Here is a 22,056-nt window from a genome sequence, read left to right on the forward strand (position 1 = left end):
GGATTCTGTGCCTTGAATTTGGCTTCTTTAGGGTTTGCCTTTACTGTTATGACTTTGTTTCAGGTATTAATAGTGCTTTTGGGGTTTGTTAGTATTTCATTGTTTATATCAAAGTTGTATTTGATCCTATATGTTCAAAGCAAAGTACAAATATCAGGCCAGATCCTGCTTACTTTATCCAATAAATTAAATAGCTCACTACAGTTAGCAGTATTTGGCCTATTATCTAATCCTCAAAACATCCCTGTCAAATAGGTGAGTATTATTCTGATATTTACCAATCAGGACACAGGGAGAGATTAAATAACTTGCCCAAAGACACCTAGTGAGTCTACAGGACAGTCAGGATTAGAACTCAGAATTTCCCAATTCCTAGCCCTGTGCTAATCCCACCCTCCTATGCTGACTTGGCATCACGTGTTAGTTCATCCATAAATTTATGAAGCTGTTTCCTCATCTTAAAATTTTATATTGAATAATTCAAGTATAATCTGTTTCTAAGTAGCTCTCTCTCTCTATTACGGTTGTTTCATTTTTAATATTAGAACATACAGTTTATCATTTTCTTTTATTTATATAAATTTACAGACATTTCTATGGTGCTTATTACAGTTGTTTTCCATGTATTAGGTTCAGGTGAAAAATTCACAGCAAATAAAGAGATCAATAATTTTTTCTTATATTGAATGATCCCAAAGCAGAATGCAGTTTTCTCTTATTATTCTAAATTATTTGCTGTGTTGTGTCCACTAGTAATATCAGCTCTGTACCTCATTTGTTGCAAGTACTGAAACTCAAACTACATTAGACTAGATTTAACACAAGTGATATGGTATGTCCCTGTTCTGACTGGATGAGTGTACTCTTACTATCATGTTTCTGCTCTGAATATTCACTTTTCTGAGTTTTAAGTTTGTGTTCCATGATTATATAATATTTGTCCAGATTCATTCTCCCAGCAAACATTTCCAGCAGTTAACTTGTTTGCCAGAAGATTAATGGAAAGCAAAATCAACAAGGTACAGAAATACACTAAAAAATTATTTAAGAAACTGAATGAACATCTGAACAGTCTTTTACCCAGCTCTGCTATTCATAGGGGGAAGGATAGCTCAGTGGTTTGAGCATTGGCCTGCTAAGTCCAAAGTTGTGAGTTCAATCCTTGAGGGGGCCATTTAGGGATCTGGGGCAAAAATCTGTCTTGGGATTGGTCCTGCTTTTTGAACAGGGGGTTGGACTAGATGACCTCCTGAGGTCTCTTCCAACCCTGATATTCTATGATAGTGATATCATGTATTATGTTCATCAACACTAACAGCATACACATTACAATGAAAGCCAATAGAAACATTCTCAGGTAGAGAGAATTTACAGCCAACTGGTCAGTAATGTTTATGACCAGCACATAGGAGCCAGGGAGGAAGGGAAACAAGTCACATTAACAAAACTAAAAGCTACAATTAGAAAGGAACAAGGAGTTACAGCATTAACATTTCTAACAATCGAACACTGTTTTTCTTTGTTGAAAAGCAGTATTTCATATGGTAACGTCCACCTTTGCTTTATATGTTCTTGATGCACTTGACAGCTTTGTCAAAGAGAGAAAATAATATTAAATTGCAGAAACTCAGACTTCAGATCAACAATTTCCCCAGATGCTCAGCTACAGTCTTGGCTATCTGAAAAAATCCATGAAGGGATTGTCTTGTTTCACAGAAACTCAATTTTAGTCAGTGGAATTCACCCTTTAGGGCAGAAAGTCCCCTGAAGAACGGGTGGAATTAAAGAACCAGGACTGTACTTGAACTGCAGCAAAATAACATATTCCAAACCACCATAGTGATATCACACTTACATAGAATGCAATGATAAGGGATGTAACTTATTGCTCAAATGGCTCATTTGCTCTTAGAAACAAGCATATTGATGAAAACTGAATGTTTTTCAAGGTTCTCTTAAACCACAGCAATCCAGATAAAGAAGAAAAATTTCTTATGCCACATTTGTACGAAGTACTGTATTATCAATGAGCTTCTGCAGTACAAAAAGTTTGCAGCACTTCACTCAGCTCAAGTAGTTCCCCTCCACAGAGATTATCAACCTCATCTGACATGCACAGTATTTCAAATTCCAATACATCATCATTTGACATCAACTCATCTTTATTGGTCAAACTTTTAAAACCAGTCCTTCCATGTAAACAAAAATGCCACAACGCATGAGAATTTGGGTACAGAATATGTAGTCATTAATAACTATTCCTTTCTGATGATCCATCTGTTATTCTCTTCTCCGATCCATCTTACAAATCTCCATTTCACATTATGTGCTACATTTGCATGCCTTTCCTACTGAACGATATTTCAGATGTCAGATCACTCCCATGACACACTCTCCCTCTTGCTCACGCCCCATATATAATAATCAACTCTGCGTCCAGTGCATAATCCCCAAGTTGCATTCTGGAGTATATATGTTTTACATCTGAACTAACTCCGAATATTGTAGATATAAATCTGTTTTCACAGTATTCTTTCCTCCTCCTTCCAGATGAGCGCTTTAGTAAAATTATTTTACTTAATTAAGTGTAAATACATCTATACACATTTCTTATATATAGGCAGGGTGTCCCTGCATGGTATTTTAAAGCTCAGCTTTGAATTTATGCTAATACTTCATTACTGGATGATCACACTTTCCTTAGGACAGTAAAAATGGTTTTAGGACCAGATTCCATTGCTGGTGTGATACAAAGCAGCCAAAGCACAGGGTTAGAATCTGGTCCATGATTTTTATTTTTTTGGAAGACTATTGTACCCTCATTGCACTTTTAGTAACACTGATGAGATATTCACATGCACACACAGATTCATATATAGTTTTTCTACTAAGGGACTTCCATTCTATTCAAAAGGAGGGAAATATTTTTCTAAATCGACTAGTTACTTTATGTGTACTGATGGAATTCTGACCCTATGTTTCACTTCTGTACACACTGAAATATAGAGTGAAGTAGTCTATGAAATACCCAACTTTAAAGTTCACACATCCTCTCTATATGTAATAATTTAGTCCCTTTGACATTAGTCTTGGTTCACAGTTACTGGAATAGTGTCAGTAGTTCTAAAGAGCTTTGAAATCACAAAGCAATAAGTTGCATTATGTCACTTGCAGCTGAAATGGTAAGGGAAAGTATGTAATGTTCAAATTCTAGGGCCTGTTCCTCTCTCCATAATGTCCACAGCAATCGATCCTGTTAATATCACCACCACATACTGAGGAAAGAAAATCTCTACAAGCTTTATGATGTGACTGAGATATGAGCCTGCTTTTGTATAGACATAGTAAAGGAGGACTTGTCAAATAATTATTCTATAAGGTTATGATGAACAAAGAGGTATCTTCTGTTCCTTTGTTCTCAATTCCTCTTCTTGCGTATCACTGTCCTATAAGAAAAGAGGGGTGCAAAATCCCAGGTAGTTCCTTTATAGGCCTTTCTGAGTTCCCATGCCACATTGTGTGCTGAACAAGCTATTTTAAAATATGTATATATGTGACAGTTTGTACAGTAAAACTATAGTATTGTGGATTCAGCATCTAAGAATCAACACAAAAAAGCCAGGCAAAGTGAGTTTAATTAGGACAACTAGCTAAGGGATTTACAAACTATCACATTTCACACACGAAGATCAGCCAGTAGGAGTATCGTATTGACGGGCATGTCTGCCCTCGCTCCTTTTTTTAAAGCTTAAGGGGGTCATTGAACTCTTACTTTTGATATTTGGGAACCAAACACATTCCTTTTCCTCCGGCCATCTTTCCTGCACTGGGATTGCAAGCATGCAAAATAACAGAAAATGAGAAGAGGCACATGGCCAATTCCAATATAATTATCAAATGCTAAATCAAATCCAGTTGATTCACTGGTCTTAACAATAACACCAGCATAGGTTCTAAGCCAGGGGTGGGCAAACTTTTTGGACCGAGGACCACATCGGGGAATAGAAATTGTATGGAGGGCCTTCAATGCTCACAAAATTGGAGTTGGGGTGGATGGGGTGTGTGTGGGCTCTTGGGTGGGGCTGGGGATGAGGAGTTTGGGGTGTAGGAGGGTGCTCTGGGCTGGGACCGAGGGGTTTGGAGGGCAGGAGGGGGGTCAGGGCTGGGGCAGGGGGTTGGGGCGTGTGGAGAAGCTCAGTGGTGTGGCCGCCGACCCAGCGCCCCCCAGAGCGGGGCCGAGCCGCGTGATGCAGCCCCGACCCAGCGCCCTGGCCGGAGTGGAGCCAAGCCATGTGGTGCGGCCCCGATCCAGCGCCCTAGCCGGAGTGGGGCAGAACCGCTTGGTGCGGCGCAGAGGCCGGCTTAAAATGGCTCACGGGCCGGATCCAGCCCGTAGGCCATAGTTTGCCCACTCCTGTTCTAAGCACTATACTGTAGCGCATATTCTGAAATAAATAATGATACCTCTCTATATAAAATAGTTACTTAAGTAAAGTACATTTCAGAAGTTCTGGTTTCATATTATAGATATATATTTTACACACACACACACACACACACACACACACACACACACACACACACACACACACACACATGCAAAAAAAATAAAAATTCTTCAGTGACCCCAGTCATTCAATAGTTATGATAAAATCTATCATTTATGGCTAAGTTCAATATTATTGGGTGAAAAAAGATTTGTTTTATCTCCTCATCAAACACAAACACAAGAGAGAAATTAAAGACAACTTTGGACTTGAATGTATACAGGGTAGCAGTTGGTCTCCAGTACACCCTGTATCTGGAGTGCAAAGGACAGCTTTAATGGTCCAGGCCCCTTTTCATCTCTAACTCCTATGAGCTCTTCACACTTCTTTAGTCTTAAAAAATGTACATAGGTTACAAGAGGATCTATGTGACTATGTCAAGATTCTTTTCCTTTCCCTTCTGAACACTGGGGATAAGTGCTCAAGTAGACCAGGAGTTCACTTGTTTCCATTCTCTCCAAAGCAAAAATACATGATGAGCAAAGGAGGAGGGTGAGGAGACTCTCTCTATGCCTCCCCTTCCCCTGCCCCTAGCAGAATGCTTTGTGGAAGTTGTGGCAAAGAGTGGTTGGCCAATCCACTGGGACTTCAGCACAGCTGGAATTATGGGGCTACTACCCAAGGAAAATGAGCCCAGGCAAAGAGATGGCAATTTGGGAGGAGCAGGGAGAAAACTTCTATGCCATTTATTTTTCAGCTCTCTGAGCCTCAGACATAGGATGACAGAGATACATGACTCTTCAAATACAGTACACTATACTGAGTACAGTACTCAACGATTCAATAGCTCAAGTACTTGTGCAATGGTGTGGAGTTCTTCTACCAGTGGGTGTCATATGCCCCTCTGAACTGAAAACCAGGAGTTCGGACTAATTGATCATGATAAATATATGGGTCAGCCATGGCTGCGTTGTCTGTAAAGGAACACAACTGTTGAAAACTCCCATTAAAAAGGAAGCCTAAACATTGGAATTGCATCAGTGAATGGATGAATTTTCTGTTAAGCGAGAGAAAGAAAAAAAAAAGACTGGGAAAGAGAGTATCAATCTTCAGATGCAGACTTTGTCTCTCTCAGACCAAACCAGTGGATGGGGACAGCAGGTTTGTGAGGACATTGATAACCAGCCTTGACTAAAGCCCCCAGAACTTTATTGTTATGTTTTCCTGAGGTAATGGTTAGAAAGCCTTAGCTGTGGTAGCAGGCACACGCACCTACTTTTGATACAGATGGGGTGGGGGATAAAAAAACTGCCAAGATAATGAAAAATGTCTGAGAAAGGGGGAAGAGGAGGAGATATTTAAAAATGCTTCATCTGTAACACTGCAGATGGTCACTGCTGTTTCTTACACTCTGTTAGATGCGTCATTGATATATTTATCAAATTATGCTTTTGCCAATATTTTCCAATGGATTTGAGTAAATGTGTAAAAAGGTGAAAAGCCAATGAACACATAATCCAATCTGAAGTTCGGAAACTTTTAACTACTGTAAAAACTCTTGGGAGTTAGCCATCTAGATCAGGTGGCCTTTCCATTAGTGGGCTCATATGCCCATGTATTTAGGGCCCTAATCTTGTAAACTTCTACTCCTACCCATAGTTCCACTGGACCCTAAAATTGTCCTGCCTACCGGAATTATCCTATTAAACCTATTTAGGAGTGACTGTTACTAGTCCCTGGAATATTATCTTGCAAACCAATTTCATACAGCACCTAAAATGTTGCAAAATAGAGTAACAGATACCTTTTTGGATTTAAATTTTCCTTTTTAACAGCTGAGAAAATGACAATTTGACCAATAAAACTACAGTATTCACATAAAATAATACTGTCAGTACTATGAATTCAGCACCTAACAACAGTACCAGCACCACTAATAAGGTAAAAAGTTAATTAGGGTAATTACAAGCACAGGGATTTATAAATCACTGACCCTTACACAGAAGGATTAGATTCTGCAGGGGAATTAATGTTACATGTGGGTCACTGAAATCTTAGTGTAAGTAACTGGGAAGCAAATACATTTCCTTTGTTGAGCAACTCTTCTAGAATTCAAATATTTAATTAGGAATGTGACCTGATACACGTTGATTTACCAACTACACTAATCCCAGCTCACAAAAGAATTCAAAGTAAACAAAGATATGCATGGGCACTGAAATGAAATGGAAGAAATTATTATAATCTTGACATAGAAGTATCCATTTAGCTGAACTGAGGTCTGGCTTTCCTTTTGCAGCAATATTTTTGCACTCACAAATGTACTTTGGGCAAAAAGTGGAATAATCACACCTTTTAACTACGTGATTTATGCTTCCACTCAGGTTTAACTGTGGGCCCAAAAATGTGGGCCCAAATTTTGCAAGCACGACTGTGTCAGAAAAAGGAAAGTTCTTGTCTGAAAACTTACCCCTTAAAAGTTTTGCTACCTCTGTCCTCTCAAAACAATTATGGATATTGGTTCTCTTTCTGCCAACACCCTTTTTCCGTTGGTTTCTCTAATTTACACAGGAGAAGTGCTTATTTCAACTTCATAGCTTTATATGTTACCTCAGCAATTCTTGAGCGGCTGACACAGACTCTTCCAGAGACCTGTCCTGCCTACACAAAAAATGGGAGTTGGACACACAAGTCTGTTCAACAGTCCTAGACTGTTCAGCCAATCCGTGTTCAGCCATCTTAGCATGGGCACGCTGAAGCCACGTTTCCTAGTAAAAGTTCTTTTTCTTTGACTGTTTTCACTCTCATTTTTCAGTTGTATCTGAGAAGACTTCGTCTGCATTGTTTCCATCTTTGGAGACTGAAGAAAAAGGGCCCTATCCTGCTGAAGTCTCTAACAAAACTCACACTGATTTCAGGAGGTCAGGACCGGACCCAATGTCTACTCTCACAAAAGCCCCTCTTCATCTGAATGAAAATGACTAATTCCTACTGCCCAGTAATATTATGATTCAAGTGTTATCATTTTTAGATTAGTACTTAATGCTTGAGTTTCTGATTTAGATGTAACTTAACCATTGTGAAAGGTAGTTTTGTTTTTATTAAAAAGGTGTTGCAAGGTTTTACATCTATATGCACAACAGTTATAAATATATTGATACCACATTAAGAAAATAATCAGTGCCTTTCAGAAAGTGTTCCTGCCAGCCACTATCCTGTCTATCCTCCGTAGCCTCTGGATTTAAGTCACTGCAGTCATCTGGTGTATCCTATTATACCTAATCTATATTGAGTCCATCGGTCACTATAAGACACTCAGTGTTAGTCACAAGGGTTATCATCATGGGCTAATTTGATATTAGCAACATCCACTTAAAGACTAAAGTTAACCAAGGACAAAAGTCCTTCCCAACCTACCATGACATCGGTATCATTCAGCTAAAGACATCACTATGCTTTAGTTATAGATGTATATATAAAAACAACAACACATTTTTAAGAATTTCAGATCAGTAAGACCAATCACAAGTACTTTACTCCCACCGGGAAAATGCCATTAATCATTTAGTGGAAGAAAATAAAGGTCACTGGAGAATGACAAGGCAGAATAACATTCGCCTGATATGGAAATAAATGTCTCAGGTCAGCAGGACACTGTTGTCCTGTCAGCATTCCATTCACTTGATACCATTTTCGAAGTATACCACCAAGGTAAAACTCGTGGGGCTGTGGTGAGCTTTTTATTAAAAGCACCATAAGGGTTTTCCTAGACTGGTGCAACGTTTTGTACTAAACATCAAAGATACTACATCAGAGATAACATTTCAGTCTAGTTTCAAACACAGGGGAGACCACATGCATCACTGGAGCAGTGTCACTCTGATGATGCATCACACTGACATGGCACTAGCCAGCATGCTGTAGAAGTATCAATACAGAAATTTTTTAGATCTTAATGAATAAAGAGAATTTATGCAGGGGAGGTTCTTTCCCTTAAGAGCCTTTAAGGTCATTCAGAATCATTTGAATCCCGTTCTTCAGAAATCTGAAGTGTGGGTAGATTGAACTTTTCAAGTTTTAGGGTCATTAGATCTCAAGCTTAAATGACCTGTAGAAGGCAAAATGCACCACTAGACAGAATTTGTAATACTCTATTCAAAAGCTTTCTTATTTTTTTGCCAACAAACACTTTAGACCAAATCCTGATCTCAAATAAAAAAACACATGGTCATCTAAAAGGCAGAATTTGGCTGTCCCCTGTTTTATATGACTACCTTTTGCCTCCAGATCTTCAGTTAACTTTGGAAGTAGAATTGTTCTGCGAGTGGAGCAGTTGACAGCATTTTTGTGTAGAGTAAGGCTATCAGCATGCTCTTTGGTGTCATATGTACTGAGGTGCACACAGCTTCAAACGTCACTCAGAGAGACTTAGTTACCTTGTTGTTAAAGAAAAAGCAGCACTCTGGTTCTTAATCTGTGCACACACACACATATTGCAGGCATAAAACAGATACCTCGGTATCTAAGGAGCAGAAAGAAGACAGGGTAATCTGTCTGGCTAGCGTCAATGCTTCTATCCTCATTGCAGCAAACTCTAACTCCTCCTGTCAGATGGTTTTAAGCAATCCACAGAAAAAAAAATGAATTAAGAAAATGATGTAAATGTTTTACACACACAGAGAACGAATGCTGTATTTTAATGTATCATGATAACAATTTTTGGATAACACACATTCAGTGTTCCTTTCATGATTAAAACATCAGCAGAACACAAAAACAAGTTTTTAGGTAGTTTTGAGATAGCTATATATAGAAACTCTTTCACTAGGGACTAAGTGTTAACAACTTTTTGGGTGGGATAAATGTTTTCCAATTATGTTGCCCAATAAGACAAAATTATTTCTTTGTCATGTTAATTGATTTTCCCTTTCATTTATTCACTGTATTTATGATTGCTGACATTTTTTATTCAACATTACTCAGCAGTGTTGAAATGTAAATCTGCCATCATACATGTAAACCTACTTTCCAGAGAGTTTTCCTTTTGTTAGAGGAAGCCAAGTCAATTACAGGTTAAACACAATCACAACAACAACATCTGACTCTCATTTTACCTGGTTTTAGCACCAATGTAACTCCGCTGACATTACTGGGGTTACTCTGAATTTAGCCTGGTGTACCTGAGAGCAGAATTAGGCCCTACATCTCTAAAACTGTCTCTGTGTTTACTAGCTCACCAAAGTAAAGTGTATTCAGTCAAGTTAATTCTCCACATTTAAGATTGAACACAGGGCTCAGAATAAGAGTTTTATTTTATAATATGTTGTACTACAACAAAGTTAGTGAGATTATCTAATTGAGACTGTTCAGCAGTGTTAGAACACAAGAGTTAAAGACACTAACTTATTTGTTCTGAGAGTTAAATCCAAATCTCACTATCTCTTAAAAGTTTCTGAAAGGCAAAAGGAACTTTGAAGAGGGCTGAATTTTTCTTTAACTTTTTTTTTTTTTTAAGATAGTGAAATGTGTTCTCTACTGGTGTTTAGACAAACTTAAGAAAGGAACACTGGTATTTACATTTCTGCTACAAACCTGAAGTTTCTGAGCAAATACGGGGGGGTTCTTTTCTGCTAAGTCAGGTTCTAGATATTCAAGCTGATCACATATTGATGTTTGATGCGATATCCTATTGAGAAGAGCATCAGCAGAGACAAAGGAGTCCTCAGGAGTTGTCTGAAGGGTAAGGAGGATATAGAACAAATAACAGAGGCTGCCAAAGTGGCTCAGGCTGAAAACCGTATATTTGCTTCAAACGTTTGTTTGCTGCCTTCAGTAACATTTTCTTTCTGGCACACATGCATAGCCAATCAGAAATAAATATAATGAAAGTTGGTTATAAATTAAAAATTTGAGAGTGAAATAAATGATGGTTAAAGTCTCTAAAGCAATGGTTCTCAAACTGTAGTCCATGGACCACTTTTAGGTACTTCTCTGACAACTGTCAGTCAGTCTTCTGTAAGCCAGTTGCCATGTTGTGTTTGTCTTAAAACAGGGGTCGGCAACCTTTCAAAAGTGGTGTGACGAGTCTTCATTTATTCACTCTAATTTAAGGTTTCGCGTGCCAGTAATACATTTTAATGTTTTTAGAAGGTCTCTTTCTATAAGTCTATAATATATAGCTAAACTATTGTTGTATGTAAAGTAAATAAGGTTTTTAAAATGTTTAAGAAGCTTCATTTAAAATTAAATTAAAATGCAGAGCCCCCCCGGACCGGTGGCCAGGACCTGGGCAGTGTGAGTGCCACTGAAAATCAGCTCGCGTGCCGCCTTCGGCACGTGTGCCATAGGTTGCCTACTCCTGTCTTAAAGCAATGAAACTTCCTGTAAATTGTAGCTCAGTCCAGGATTCTCATAGGAGTTTCAGAGGTTTCTTTGACCAATTCAACTAAAACGATCCCCAAACAACTTTTTGCACTCACTACAATGTGTCTTTTTGTTCCTTTGGGGTTAACTCAAATTTGCAGGTGCTATCAAGGTTAGAGAGGTCTCAAACACACAGGAGGTCAGAATCACAGTGTTCACCTGTTGAGATTAGAGCAATGGAAGCTCCACTCAATGAGCAGAGTCTTCAGGCTAATAAATGTGAAATCCTCTGCTCAAGGACAGGATCTCAAAAACACAGATACACAATGTACAGAGATGTAACTAAGCAGCCATGCCTGCTGCATTTATAAACTAAGTGTATTTTAACTCTGTCTCCTTAATGCTGTCATTCTTCCTTATGTGACCAAGTGCTGCGAGGCCGGTTGTTAAATTGGGGTTTGCTTGGGAAAGCTGGGGGTCCTTCAGAGAATCTATCCACAATATTCAAAATTTTGAGAACCAGTGCTCTAAAGTCTAGAAGCAGCTACGGCCTTGGAAGTAAGACTCAAAGTCTTTACACTGAGTCCACTGGGAACTGGATTGAGTTCAAAAGTGCAGATTTCTAACAAAGTCTTCCAGTACTGCATAACATCAAAACAGTTGGCAATTTATCAGAAAATTAGAAATATCTGTTCATCATCTATTAATGCTAAAACTCTTAATAACAGATATGCTACATTCACAAAGCAATTCTGCATATTTCCATACAAAATCCCAGAGAAAACACTGGCACAGCCTATATATCTACGTGTCTTATACATTACTTACTATTTCAATGGTGTCTGAAGCTGTTCCTAAACTCATGGGCTCCAGTTCTTTCTGTTTTGATTTGTCAGTCGACTGTAAGTGCAGATCTTGGCTGGCGGTTAAAACCCGGGAACCTGGGTGTTGTATTTTCATTCCAGATGATAGCTGGGCTTCACTTTCCTCGAAACTTGACCTGGGATCAGATAGATAGTGTATATGTTTTCAGATTAGGCTAGGAGCCCAGTCTCCACTAAAAACACAGCAAATCCTCTTCAGTTAAACTGTCACATTCTCATCTTCACAAGAGCTTGATAAATTAGGATAATTGACATAAGGTTGAATTATAGCAATATATCTTGCAAGATTTTGAGAAATGTTTTCAAAGTAGTACCCTGGATAAACCCTGTACTACTGGATTAGATCAGTGAGAAAATGTACAGCCTACACATCACTTTGCCCTTATTTCTCACTTCTACATAAATCTCTATCAAATGACAATTTTTGTTCCGTAGCAGTAGTGTAACCCCCCTGGACAATGCCATTTCTAAAAATAAACAAAAACCCTTAAGATATATCATTTAAAAATGGATTAATTGTTCAAAAAAACAAGTTTAGGAATGCCAAATGAAGAGTTACAATAATAGGGACATACTGTATATACTGAAATGAAACTGCCCTTAATATTGAAGAAAAAACTGTAAGTAGTGAACCATAATCTACACTGAAGACACAGCATAGTCTTTACTGCAGACTTTAAAGTAATCATCAAGACTATGCAACAGAAATATAAATCCTGATTCTCCACTCCATTACTCCACTGACTGGTGTAAGAAGGGACAGTTGGACTCAATGTTCCCTCAAATTTTTTATATCCATGTGTGGAATGAATTTTGTTATGTGCACCAATATGGAGGTGATGTGTGGCAGGGGTGGGGCCGAGGGGTTTGGAGTGTTGGAGGGGGCTCAGGGATGGAGCAGGGGGTTAGGGTGTGGGGGTAGTGAGGGCTCCAACTGGGGGTGCGGGCTCTGGGGTGGGGCCGGGGATCAGGAGTTTGGGGTGCAGGCTGCCCAAGGGCTGGGGCGGAGGACTCCCCTCAGCCCTCTCTCCGCCGGCAGCAGCTCCAGGGCAGAGGCCCTACTACCCGCCAGCAGCAGTTCCGAGGCAGAGGCGCTTCTTCCCGCTGGCAGCAGCTCTGGGGCCTGGGGAGAGGTGCCTCTCCCCACTAGCAGAAGCTCCGGGGCCGGGGGAGAGGCCCGTGGCAGCCCTGCACACCCCAACTTGCTCCCCTTCCCACCCACTCCCTACCTCTCTCCTCTCCAGGCCCCTGTGGCTGCGCGCCTGCACAGAACTTTATAGCCTGCTGCGTGGCCACGGAGCTTAGGGGAAATTTAGGTGGGACTCTATAAATTTAATAGATATAGATCTGTGTTTTAAAAGAAAACAGAGAAAAACTAAAGCACACAACAAAAGCACTGTCTGACTGGAAATAATTTTACTATTATCCTTTTCCTAACAGTCCTTTTATTATTAAACGGTTTTTGTTTGTTGTTTGGTGGGGTGGTGGTGGGTGGGGGGTTGTTTTTTTTTGCAGTGATGTACCCTGAACATGGAGTTGTAGAATCAGATAGTCTGACTGGAGGAGATTTGACTGGACTTTCCTGCTGTGCATCAAATACAAGGTACAAAGATTGTTTCTTCGGGATGCTGCCATCCTGCTGTCAAAAGAAAAGGAAATAATTATCAACCAACTTTCCATTCTCCGTTAAGGTTAATTCATTGCCTCAAGTGAGTCAGTGACTGAGAAATTCCATTTCTCTTTTAGAGCTGATAACCTATGTTCTGCAGCATAGCACTCCCTATGGTGCTAAGACATAGTGGATGTAATAAAAGCCACTGACCACAGCACAGACTGTGCAGTTCACAATTTGTATTAGTTCCTCCACTGTCATTTGGGATTAATTAGAATTCAGGTACTATCTAAGTTCTGCACCTGTTCTTTTTGAATGGATTATATGGCATTCGCTGACAAAGTGTTATCAAAAATTTAATTGGAACCTTCTTTATCTCATCAGATTGAACACTCAAGAGTCTCCACATTAACAGACTGTTTCATTCTTATGAGCACTGTGGGAAATTCAGACATCTGAAGCTTATTAATACTATGTAATTAATCAAGTGAATACAAGTTAGCCAAAAAATGTTGATGTTATAACTTTAGTCCCATATTTTAGAGTAAGTCTTTATTTTGAAGAGAGTGCTCATCATTTCTTTTCATAAAAGTTTTAGCCATGGTTTTGGAGAGAAAGATTTCCATACACTGTTTGGTAACCCAACGGAGAGTGCTCTGCACCTGCTATGGCTTAAAGTATTGAATACCTTTACATCTCCAAGAAGTGAAACTAAACCTCAACATTAAAAAGATTAAATAACTTCTATAAGGATAGGAACAATAAAGCATGTGCAATTTACCTGACTACGCTGACTAGAAAGAACCGTGTTTACAATCTACTGCAGATGTACAGCTAATTCACTGTGTAGCAGGGAACTATCCATACAGTATTATCATAGCAATACATAATGACTATCGCGTGTAAATAAACGTAAATGAAAATTTGAGAGTGAAAACTTACCGGCAAGGAGGAGCCTATTTTCTCCATGTATTCTATTTCATATGAGTTGCCATATTCCAGGTCTGTAACAGAAACAGAGAGAAATGTTCCCATGCATGGGGGGGGAAATATAATTTTTGCATGTGTGAATAAAATCTTGGCAACTCGTTGCTAATTGTCACTCAGGGTCTGCAGCTTTACTATTGATGCTTTTTCTAATAGGCCCTACAAACAAAATACACAGAGACAACTGTGCCTTGATTTTGAGCTGTCAATCAACTGAAGCCCCATGGCATATCCAAAGGCAGAATTTGGTGCAAGTTCTTTTGAATCAATTTTCCTGTAAAACTCCAGGTTAATCCTTGTTCAGGATTCCATTACAGACCTCAGTGGCTTTACTAAGGCTTGGTCTACACTACCCCCCTAATTCGAACTAAGGTACGCAACTTCAGCTACGTGAATAACGTAGCTGAAGTCGAAGTACCTTAGTTCGAACTTACCTTGGTCCACACTCGGCAGGCAGGCTCCCCCGTCGACTCCGCGGTACTCCTCTCGCCGAGCTGGAGTACCGTAGTCGACGGCGAGCACTTCCGGGTTCGACTTATCGCGTCCAGACTAGACGCGATAAGTCGAACCCAGAAGTTCGATTGCCAGCCGCCGAACTAGCGGGTAAGTGTAGCCAAGGCCTACAATTGCAGAACCCTGTGAAACATGCCAGTACATGGTACCTGAAGTGCCGTGTCACATTACAAATCTTTGAAAATATTTTGATGTAGTCTTGATAGCTATTTCTTCCTTTGAAAGAAGGAAGATTTGGAAGATGACAAGTAATCAAATGATTCCACTCATAGTAAAACCATGCCGATTTTAATCAGGAGCTATTATGATCTTATTACTTGAGATTAAAAAATGGATAAGCTATCCATATGCTCATTTGGTGACAGATAGCACAGTAGCATAGATACACTTATTTTCAAATTTTAGTTACAAGGGACAGTTCAAGGCATGAGTATTTACAGAGAAGCCCGGCCCTAACCTCTAAAAAACCTTTTGTTGCACTACTATTTCAAATCCCTTAATTATTCAATGAGAATTAACAAGCACTTCTTGCAAATCCTGGTCATTGGACAGTGAGCTGATATAGACACATACACAGACAAAGAAACTGCTGACAGAACAGAAGATAAATGCAACAAATACAGGGTATAGGGACTGATCATGCAAATAAATAGAGTCCTTACATGAGTAGTCTCATTAAAGGCAATAGGACAAAGGGATAGGTACAACAGATGTATCTCAGATTTTGCATCTGAATCCAGTCACCATTGATGTTCAGAGAAACATTCTAACACAATGGTGAGTTTGTTTCCTGAAGATACAAATTAAGGATTTCTGTTAAATAATATTCTTGTCTCAAAATTGTTTATTTTTATTCAGTTCTGTATTTTGTTATGTTCCACACAATAAGTTGGTTTTCTTCCTAATTCAGGAAATCACGGAATCAAATGCTTAATTCCATTTCTGTATAGTAAACAACAAGTGTCTTGGATTTAAGCATGTGCTTAAATACACTTCCTGAACTGGGATGACATCCTGAATAAGAGCCTATGTCAGGTAAGTATTTTTAAAATAAATTAGGCTGTTTTCCCCCCAAGACTAGTGTAAATGTCTTAATTGTTTTGAAAAGTGACACTCTCACTATGAAAACAATATTAGAGGGTATTTGTGCAGAAATTCAGATGCTAAAAAATGCCCACGAATATTGTGAACTTCTCGTCTAGTTAAAAGTCTCTCTGGGTGTAAATAGCATGTTTTTGAAAATCCATGCATTTTACAGGCCATCCATTTAAGAAAAATAGCTGCAAAATAGCAATAGGTGAAGTTTAGGATATTGTATCCATTATTTTTTTTGCTGAAGGGAATCCTGCTCTAGCAGGTTTAGTAAATTCAGACGCTTGGCATCCCATGGTCTATTTTTAATGGCAACAGGAATTCAAACGGGAGGAAAAGCCTACCATATGAACTACATGCTTCTTTCTAGCTAGAGCAAAAAAACAAACAACACACAAATAATGACATTAAGAGTAAATTGAAAAAAAATAGAACCCGAGGAAGAAGTTAAGGAGGAACTATTAACTGCAAGGCAAAACAACATCAAATGCTTTGAAATGCCTTTCTCCATTTGTTATAACTTTGTATATTACAGTGAAGTCTTACAAACTGGTTCTTAAACACTGGGAAACAATCTGTTACAATATATACAAATGCTCTTTACAGCCAGGAGACATACTGTCAGTGTCCTCTGCTGGCACTGATAATAACAACTCTACAACTGTTTAATCCTCACTCTTGCAGCTGTAATCCATACGGTTTGATTTTTAGATTGATATTTAACCCTATTTGACACAAAAGACAGTTTGTGGATTGAGGTACATCAACTAGAAACAAAACATATAACGTGGCTCATTAAAGATTATTCTTTTGTCTCACTGCTCTCAGTGGTTTCAAACACACAATTATTGTGGATGGCAAAATGGAGGGCAACTCCAGTGTATTAACAAAGTGCCAAAGTGATATGAATGAGTTTGAGTACTATGTATTGTTTGACTGCAAAGATCCATCCATCCATGATAGCTCAGTGCTAAACCCCGGGTTGTGAGTTCAATCCTTGAGGGGGCCACTTAAGGATCTGAGGTAGGGTGACCAGACAGCAAGTGTGAAAAATTTGGATGGGAGTGGGGGGTAATAGGAGCCTATATAAGAAAAAGACCCCAAAATTGGGACTGTCCCTATAAAATTGGGACATCTGGTCACCCTAATCTGGGGCAAAAATCAGTACTTGGTCCTGCCTAGGGAAGGCAGGGGGCTGGACTCAATGACCTTTCAGGGTCCCTTCCAGCTCTATGAGATAGATAGGTATAGATATATCTCCATATGTTTAAAGGTAGCTCTTGGTTACAGGAAGACAGTCACAACAGTATCAAGAGTGGTATAAACTGCTGTATTAAGAAACATCTCTTGAATTACTTAGATTTCTCAAAGCAGCATGAACAGAACAGTCCATGGAAATCATGATTATTTTAAATGATCTCAAAAGAGGAAGCATTGTTGATTATAATTAACATGTAATCTGAAAGTCTGGACATGTGACCCAGCATACTTCCAAAGCATTTAATTAGAAATTCTGTTCACTTTCTTTTACCAGTCTGAGAGCTGAAATGATGGTTTTAGTGCATCCATACATTATGTTGTTTGTTCAAAAAATCATTTTTTCTTTAAGGAGGAAACATTAACATCACACAATGCAGTCATAAATAGATGCATTTAGTTATAATTTAACAACAAATATGAATGGATTATTCAGATTGAACCATCTGAACAGGATATCCAACAGATCCCATGAAAGCCGAGTGTTCACATGAGCAGTCCCATTAAAGTGAGCAGAATTACTCACATGCATCAGGTTAAACTCATAGATAAACTGTTTGCAGGATTGGGCCTAAGAGCCTAAATCCTGCAGTCCATAATCATGCAAAACTCCACAGATTTTGCCTTAAATTGTTCAATGATATTTTAACAGTATATTGGGCATGTGGGCAGAAAAGATCAGGTAATGATAACGGAAATAGAGCCAACAAGATCAAAAAGGATTGTAAGATTTTGAAGTAGTAAGTCCCCCAACCATAAACTTGAAGTTGGAAATTGGTTAGTATTTATTTATACATTCATTTATCAGATGTACCCTTAGGGTAAAACCTGCAAAGACTTACTCCTTCATGTAGTCTGAAGGAAGGCATGACTACACATGCAAGTGAGAAATACTTAAGTGGGCTAGGTTCTGATACTTTCACAGTTCATAAATAATAATAAATAATAATAATATAAAATAACCTAACAATCTTGCAATGATTTGCCTCATAAAAAAAGACAGACATCCTTCAGGACATGGAAATGGGGATGCATACTGTGCCTGTGAAAGATAACGGTCATACATCACTTGATATTGTGGGGTTTTATATATTTCTTATGCTTGAAGAAAGCTGGAGCCTAAGAGTTAGGAGAGGTGCTATGTAGTCAACAGACTGATGACCAGATCCGAAGCTGGGACCTTCAGTACTGAAGCACAAATCTCCATCACCTGAGTTAAAGTACTAGAGGCCCAGCAAAACCAAAGGAAAGCCTTCCACTGATTTCAGTAGCCTTTGGATTGGCTCCTAAATCCATTAGCTGGGAGGAACAACAGGCCACCGTCCCCTCTGATTTAGGCACAGCAGGGAACATGTCACATGCTCTGAACAGTAGATTATACTTACAATTAAGTGTACTGAAAAAGAAAAATTTAGTCATATATTGCTCTGAAGTGCTGCCCCTGTTCTATCTGCAGCTGAAAATAAGAGTGTTTCCAGTCTCTTTCAGTTTCCTCTTTTCCATTTATAAGCTTACCCTCTGTAGGAGAGCTGAACTTGGTCTCATTTACAAATGTAGATAGATCGGATGGTTGTGGGTAATCCTGTTTATCTGTATCCAGATCCACAGTCATGCAAGTCCATTTCTGACTGGTTACGGAAGAAGCCAGTTTTTCCTCATCTGTCGCATGAACCACGGTGGATATAACTGGGGGTGTTTCTGGAGTAGGCAGTGGAGTGGAATCCTGCACAGAACAAATGTTAACCGAATCTATTATCTTTCATTACTTTGTTGAGCCATCAGTTAGAAATATTTGTCTGAATTCTTTTGTCTATCTTTCTCCCCACGCCCCCTTTTGCTGTTCTAATTCCATGCTACTTACTACAGCTCCATATAAAATACTTGAGGAAAGAGACCCAGCTCATATCTGTAGCATTTGGAATTACACCAGAAATAACTTGTCTCAATAATTAGACTCTCTTTATCTGTACAATGAAACCCTTTTATAATAAACATGGATACAGTAACTCCTCGCTTAACTTTGTAGTTATATTCCTGAAAAATGCGACTTTAAGCAAAACAATGTTAAGCGAATCCAACTTCCCCATAAGAATTAATGTAAATGGGGGGGTTAGGCTCCAGGGAAATTTTTTTCACCAGACAAAAAACTATATATTATATAGATATACACACAGTATACATTTTAAACAAACAATGTAATACTGTTCACAGCTATGATGATTGTGAAGCTTGGTTGAGGTGGTGAAGTTAGAGGGAGAAGGGAGGGATATTTCTCAGGGAATGCCTTGCTGCTAAATGATGAACTAGCACTCGGCTGAGCCCTCAAGGGTTAATACATTGTTGTTAATGTAGCCACTCACACAAAGCAGCCCGAACACGAGGGAGGGAAGACAGAATAGCAGACAGAGACAGACACACACCTTGTGTGTGGGGGAGAAAAGAGAGATGCACACTGCCCCTTTAAGTAAGCTGTCCCACTCTTAAGTGCATTGTCTTTTTAAGTGGATCAGGAAGTTGAGACAGCAGCTGCTGCCCCAAGCTCTCTCTGTCTCTCTCGGTGTCCCCTCCCTGCTCTATATGGAGAAGGGGTAAGTGGGGTGCAGGAGCAGGGGGTAGGGAGACACCCTGACATTAGCCCCCCCCTTTCCCTCCCTGCACAGCAAACAGGAGTCTCTGGGAGCAGCTCCAAGGCAGAGGGCAGGAGCAGCACATGGCAGTGGGGGGAGGGACAGCTGAATTGCTGATTGATAGCCTGCAATTGATAGCCTGCTGGGCGGCTGCAGCACAGGGAATTTAGGGGAGCGGGGAGATGATGGGGGGCTGCTGGTCCACTCTGGTTACAAGCCCCCACCAGCTAGCTGCAACGGGCTGCTCTTCCTGCAAGCAGTGGACAAAGCAGGTGGCTGCCAAACGACGTTAGAAGGGAGCATTGCACAACTTTAAATGAGCATGTTCTCTAATTGATCAGCAATGTAACAACGAAACAACGTTAACCAGGACAACTTTAAGTGAGGAGTTACTGTATTGCAAAGCTGTGTTGATGAGGTAGAATGACAATCCTGACTTAAGTGTACTTTGAAATGTGCCAACTGCAATTCAGTTGAGGTGGGGAGGGAATTGGGGGGAAAGATTTCAGCATACAATGGATCCACAGATTTTCTTTGCTGACTTTACTGAACATTTTTTTCATGCTATCTTTTCCATGGCATCATTTATGGTGTATGTGTAAGTTTCTAGATTCTGTTGATGCAAGTAAAAAAGATGAGGTTATTTGGAGTTGATGGTCATGCATGTGAGCTCAGAGATTTTCAGGAGTTAAGACAGAAATATCTGTGGTTGGAGATCAGTACATGACATAAGTGGCACACAAAATGCATAGTCTCCTAGGAATTCAAGAGGGCAATTGACTTTTAGGGATTGTCTGTATGGTGAGTTAGTGCATGGGAAGCCAGGGCTGTCTACAGTGCACTAGCTTGCTGCTGGACAAAGCTTCCATACTAAATGTTTTGTAATGTGCTTTAAAGTACTGCTGTTTGAAACACTACACTCACCATGTAGATTAGCCCTGACACTTCCCTTATGGTAATGATCTCACATAACACAAACACGGACTTCAAAGGTCATGAATCCTCCCCCTGTCTCGACAATGTCAGCCAGCTTAAAGGGAAGGTTAGGATACATAACATGGGAGGTGGACAATGGCATGAAAAGAAATGTCCCAGATTAAAGTAGTGAGCCAAAGGCTATTATCTCATACATGGCGCCACCTTTGTTAACTCCTCCACGCAAGAAAAGCCACCCACCAGTGTTTTCAGATGAAAAATATTATTTCTGTTCACATACTCTGCAGAGTAACACACTTGCATTATTCATACTTTTCTTTCAGCATATCATTTTTATTTGTGTACTTTACAGTTTTCTGGTCTAATAGGTTATATGAATTCTTCTGAGTGCTAATATCCTAAATATATTTGTTCATAACTATACTTATAAGACAGGACTTCCCAAAGAGTATTTCTGAACAGTCCAACTGGAATTCCTAGGACAAATACCCGGTCTAACTGGCATTGTACAAATTAATCTTAAAACGGGAGAAAAAAAATTAATAAACCTTACCAATGCTTACAACTATTCAAATATAACAATCTTACATTAATTTACTTTCCTTCTACAATCAAAACTAATGACCTATGTCAAAACAACATAGCACTTTACCTGAGAGGGCGCATCCGAGAGGGGAGATCTTTTTGGTGACTTTTTCACCCTAAATGTATCACTAAAAACAAAGTTAAAACAGTAAATATGGCATACAAAAGAGAATCAGCAGCATATAACATTTAGCAATACAGAGCTAAAGAAAATACTACCTCCTCTATAAGCCCTCCTGCTTTAAGACACCTTCCATTACAAAGCAATACCACTGAAAAACATGCTTTAAGTATTGCTTTTTATCATGCATTTTAGTACAGGACTTCGTTCCCTAAATCAGTAAGATAAACTAAGAAAGGGAGATGAACAGCAGGATTGCCATGTGTCTAAATTCATTCAAAAAGTCTATTCAAGTCAAATATTGATAAGGAATGAGGATTACCCAGTGGTTAGGGCACTAGGATAGGACTTGGGAGACCCTGGTTCAAAAATCCCCAGCCCCATCACAGACTTTCCTCTGTGACCTTGAGGAAGTCACCTAGCCTCTTTGTGTCTCAGTTCACCAGCTGTAAAACGGAGATAATAGTACTTTCCTATCTCACAGGGTTATTGTGAGAATAAATACATTGAAGATTGGGGGTTCAACTACTACGGTAAAAGGGGCCGTATATGCACATAAGACAGATAAGAGATTAATTTCCTTGCCACATGT

At 39.4% G+C, this 22,056-nt stretch overlaps 1 protein-coding gene across 42 annotated transcripts in view; it reads right to left on the reverse strand.

Annotated features, from left to right (window-relative positions):
- TACC2 (transforming acidic coiled-coil containing protein 2) overlaps positions 1 to 22,056 on the reverse strand; it is a 218,333-nt gene that overhangs the window by 17,613 nt on the left and 178,664 nt on the right. For 19 of the 42 annotated variants that reach the window (XM_065552306.1, XM_065552304.1, XM_065552290.1 and 16 more), the window contains 7 exons: positions 21,411 to 21,471; positions 18,711 to 18,918; positions 14,289 to 14,350; positions 13,258 to 13,373; positions 11,679 to 11,850; positions 10,080 to 10,220; positions 9,002 to 9,091 (listed from right to left, as the gene is read on the reverse strand). In XM_065552306.1, the coding sequence (XP_065408378.1) occupies positions 9,002 to 9,091; positions 10,080 to 10,220; positions 11,679 to 11,850; positions 13,258 to 13,373; positions 14,289 to 14,350; positions 18,711 to 18,918; positions 21,411 to 21,471 (850 nt within the window). The remainder of the gene's footprint in view (positions 1 to 9,001; positions 9,092 to 10,079; positions 10,221 to 11,678; positions 11,851 to 13,257; positions 13,374 to 14,288; positions 14,351 to 18,710; positions 18,919 to 21,410; positions 21,472 to 22,056) is intronic. The other 23 variants (XM_065552312.1, XM_065552300.1, XM_065552297.1 and 20 more) reach the window with 10 other exon arrangements.

This window comes from Chrysemys picta, chromosome 7 (genome assembly GCF_011386835.1).
Source record: "Chrysemys picta bellii isolate R12L10 chromosome 7, ASM1138683v2, whole genome shotgun sequence".
NCBI classification, from domain to species: Eukaryota; Metazoa; Chordata; order Testudines; family Emydidae; genus Chrysemys; species Chrysemys picta.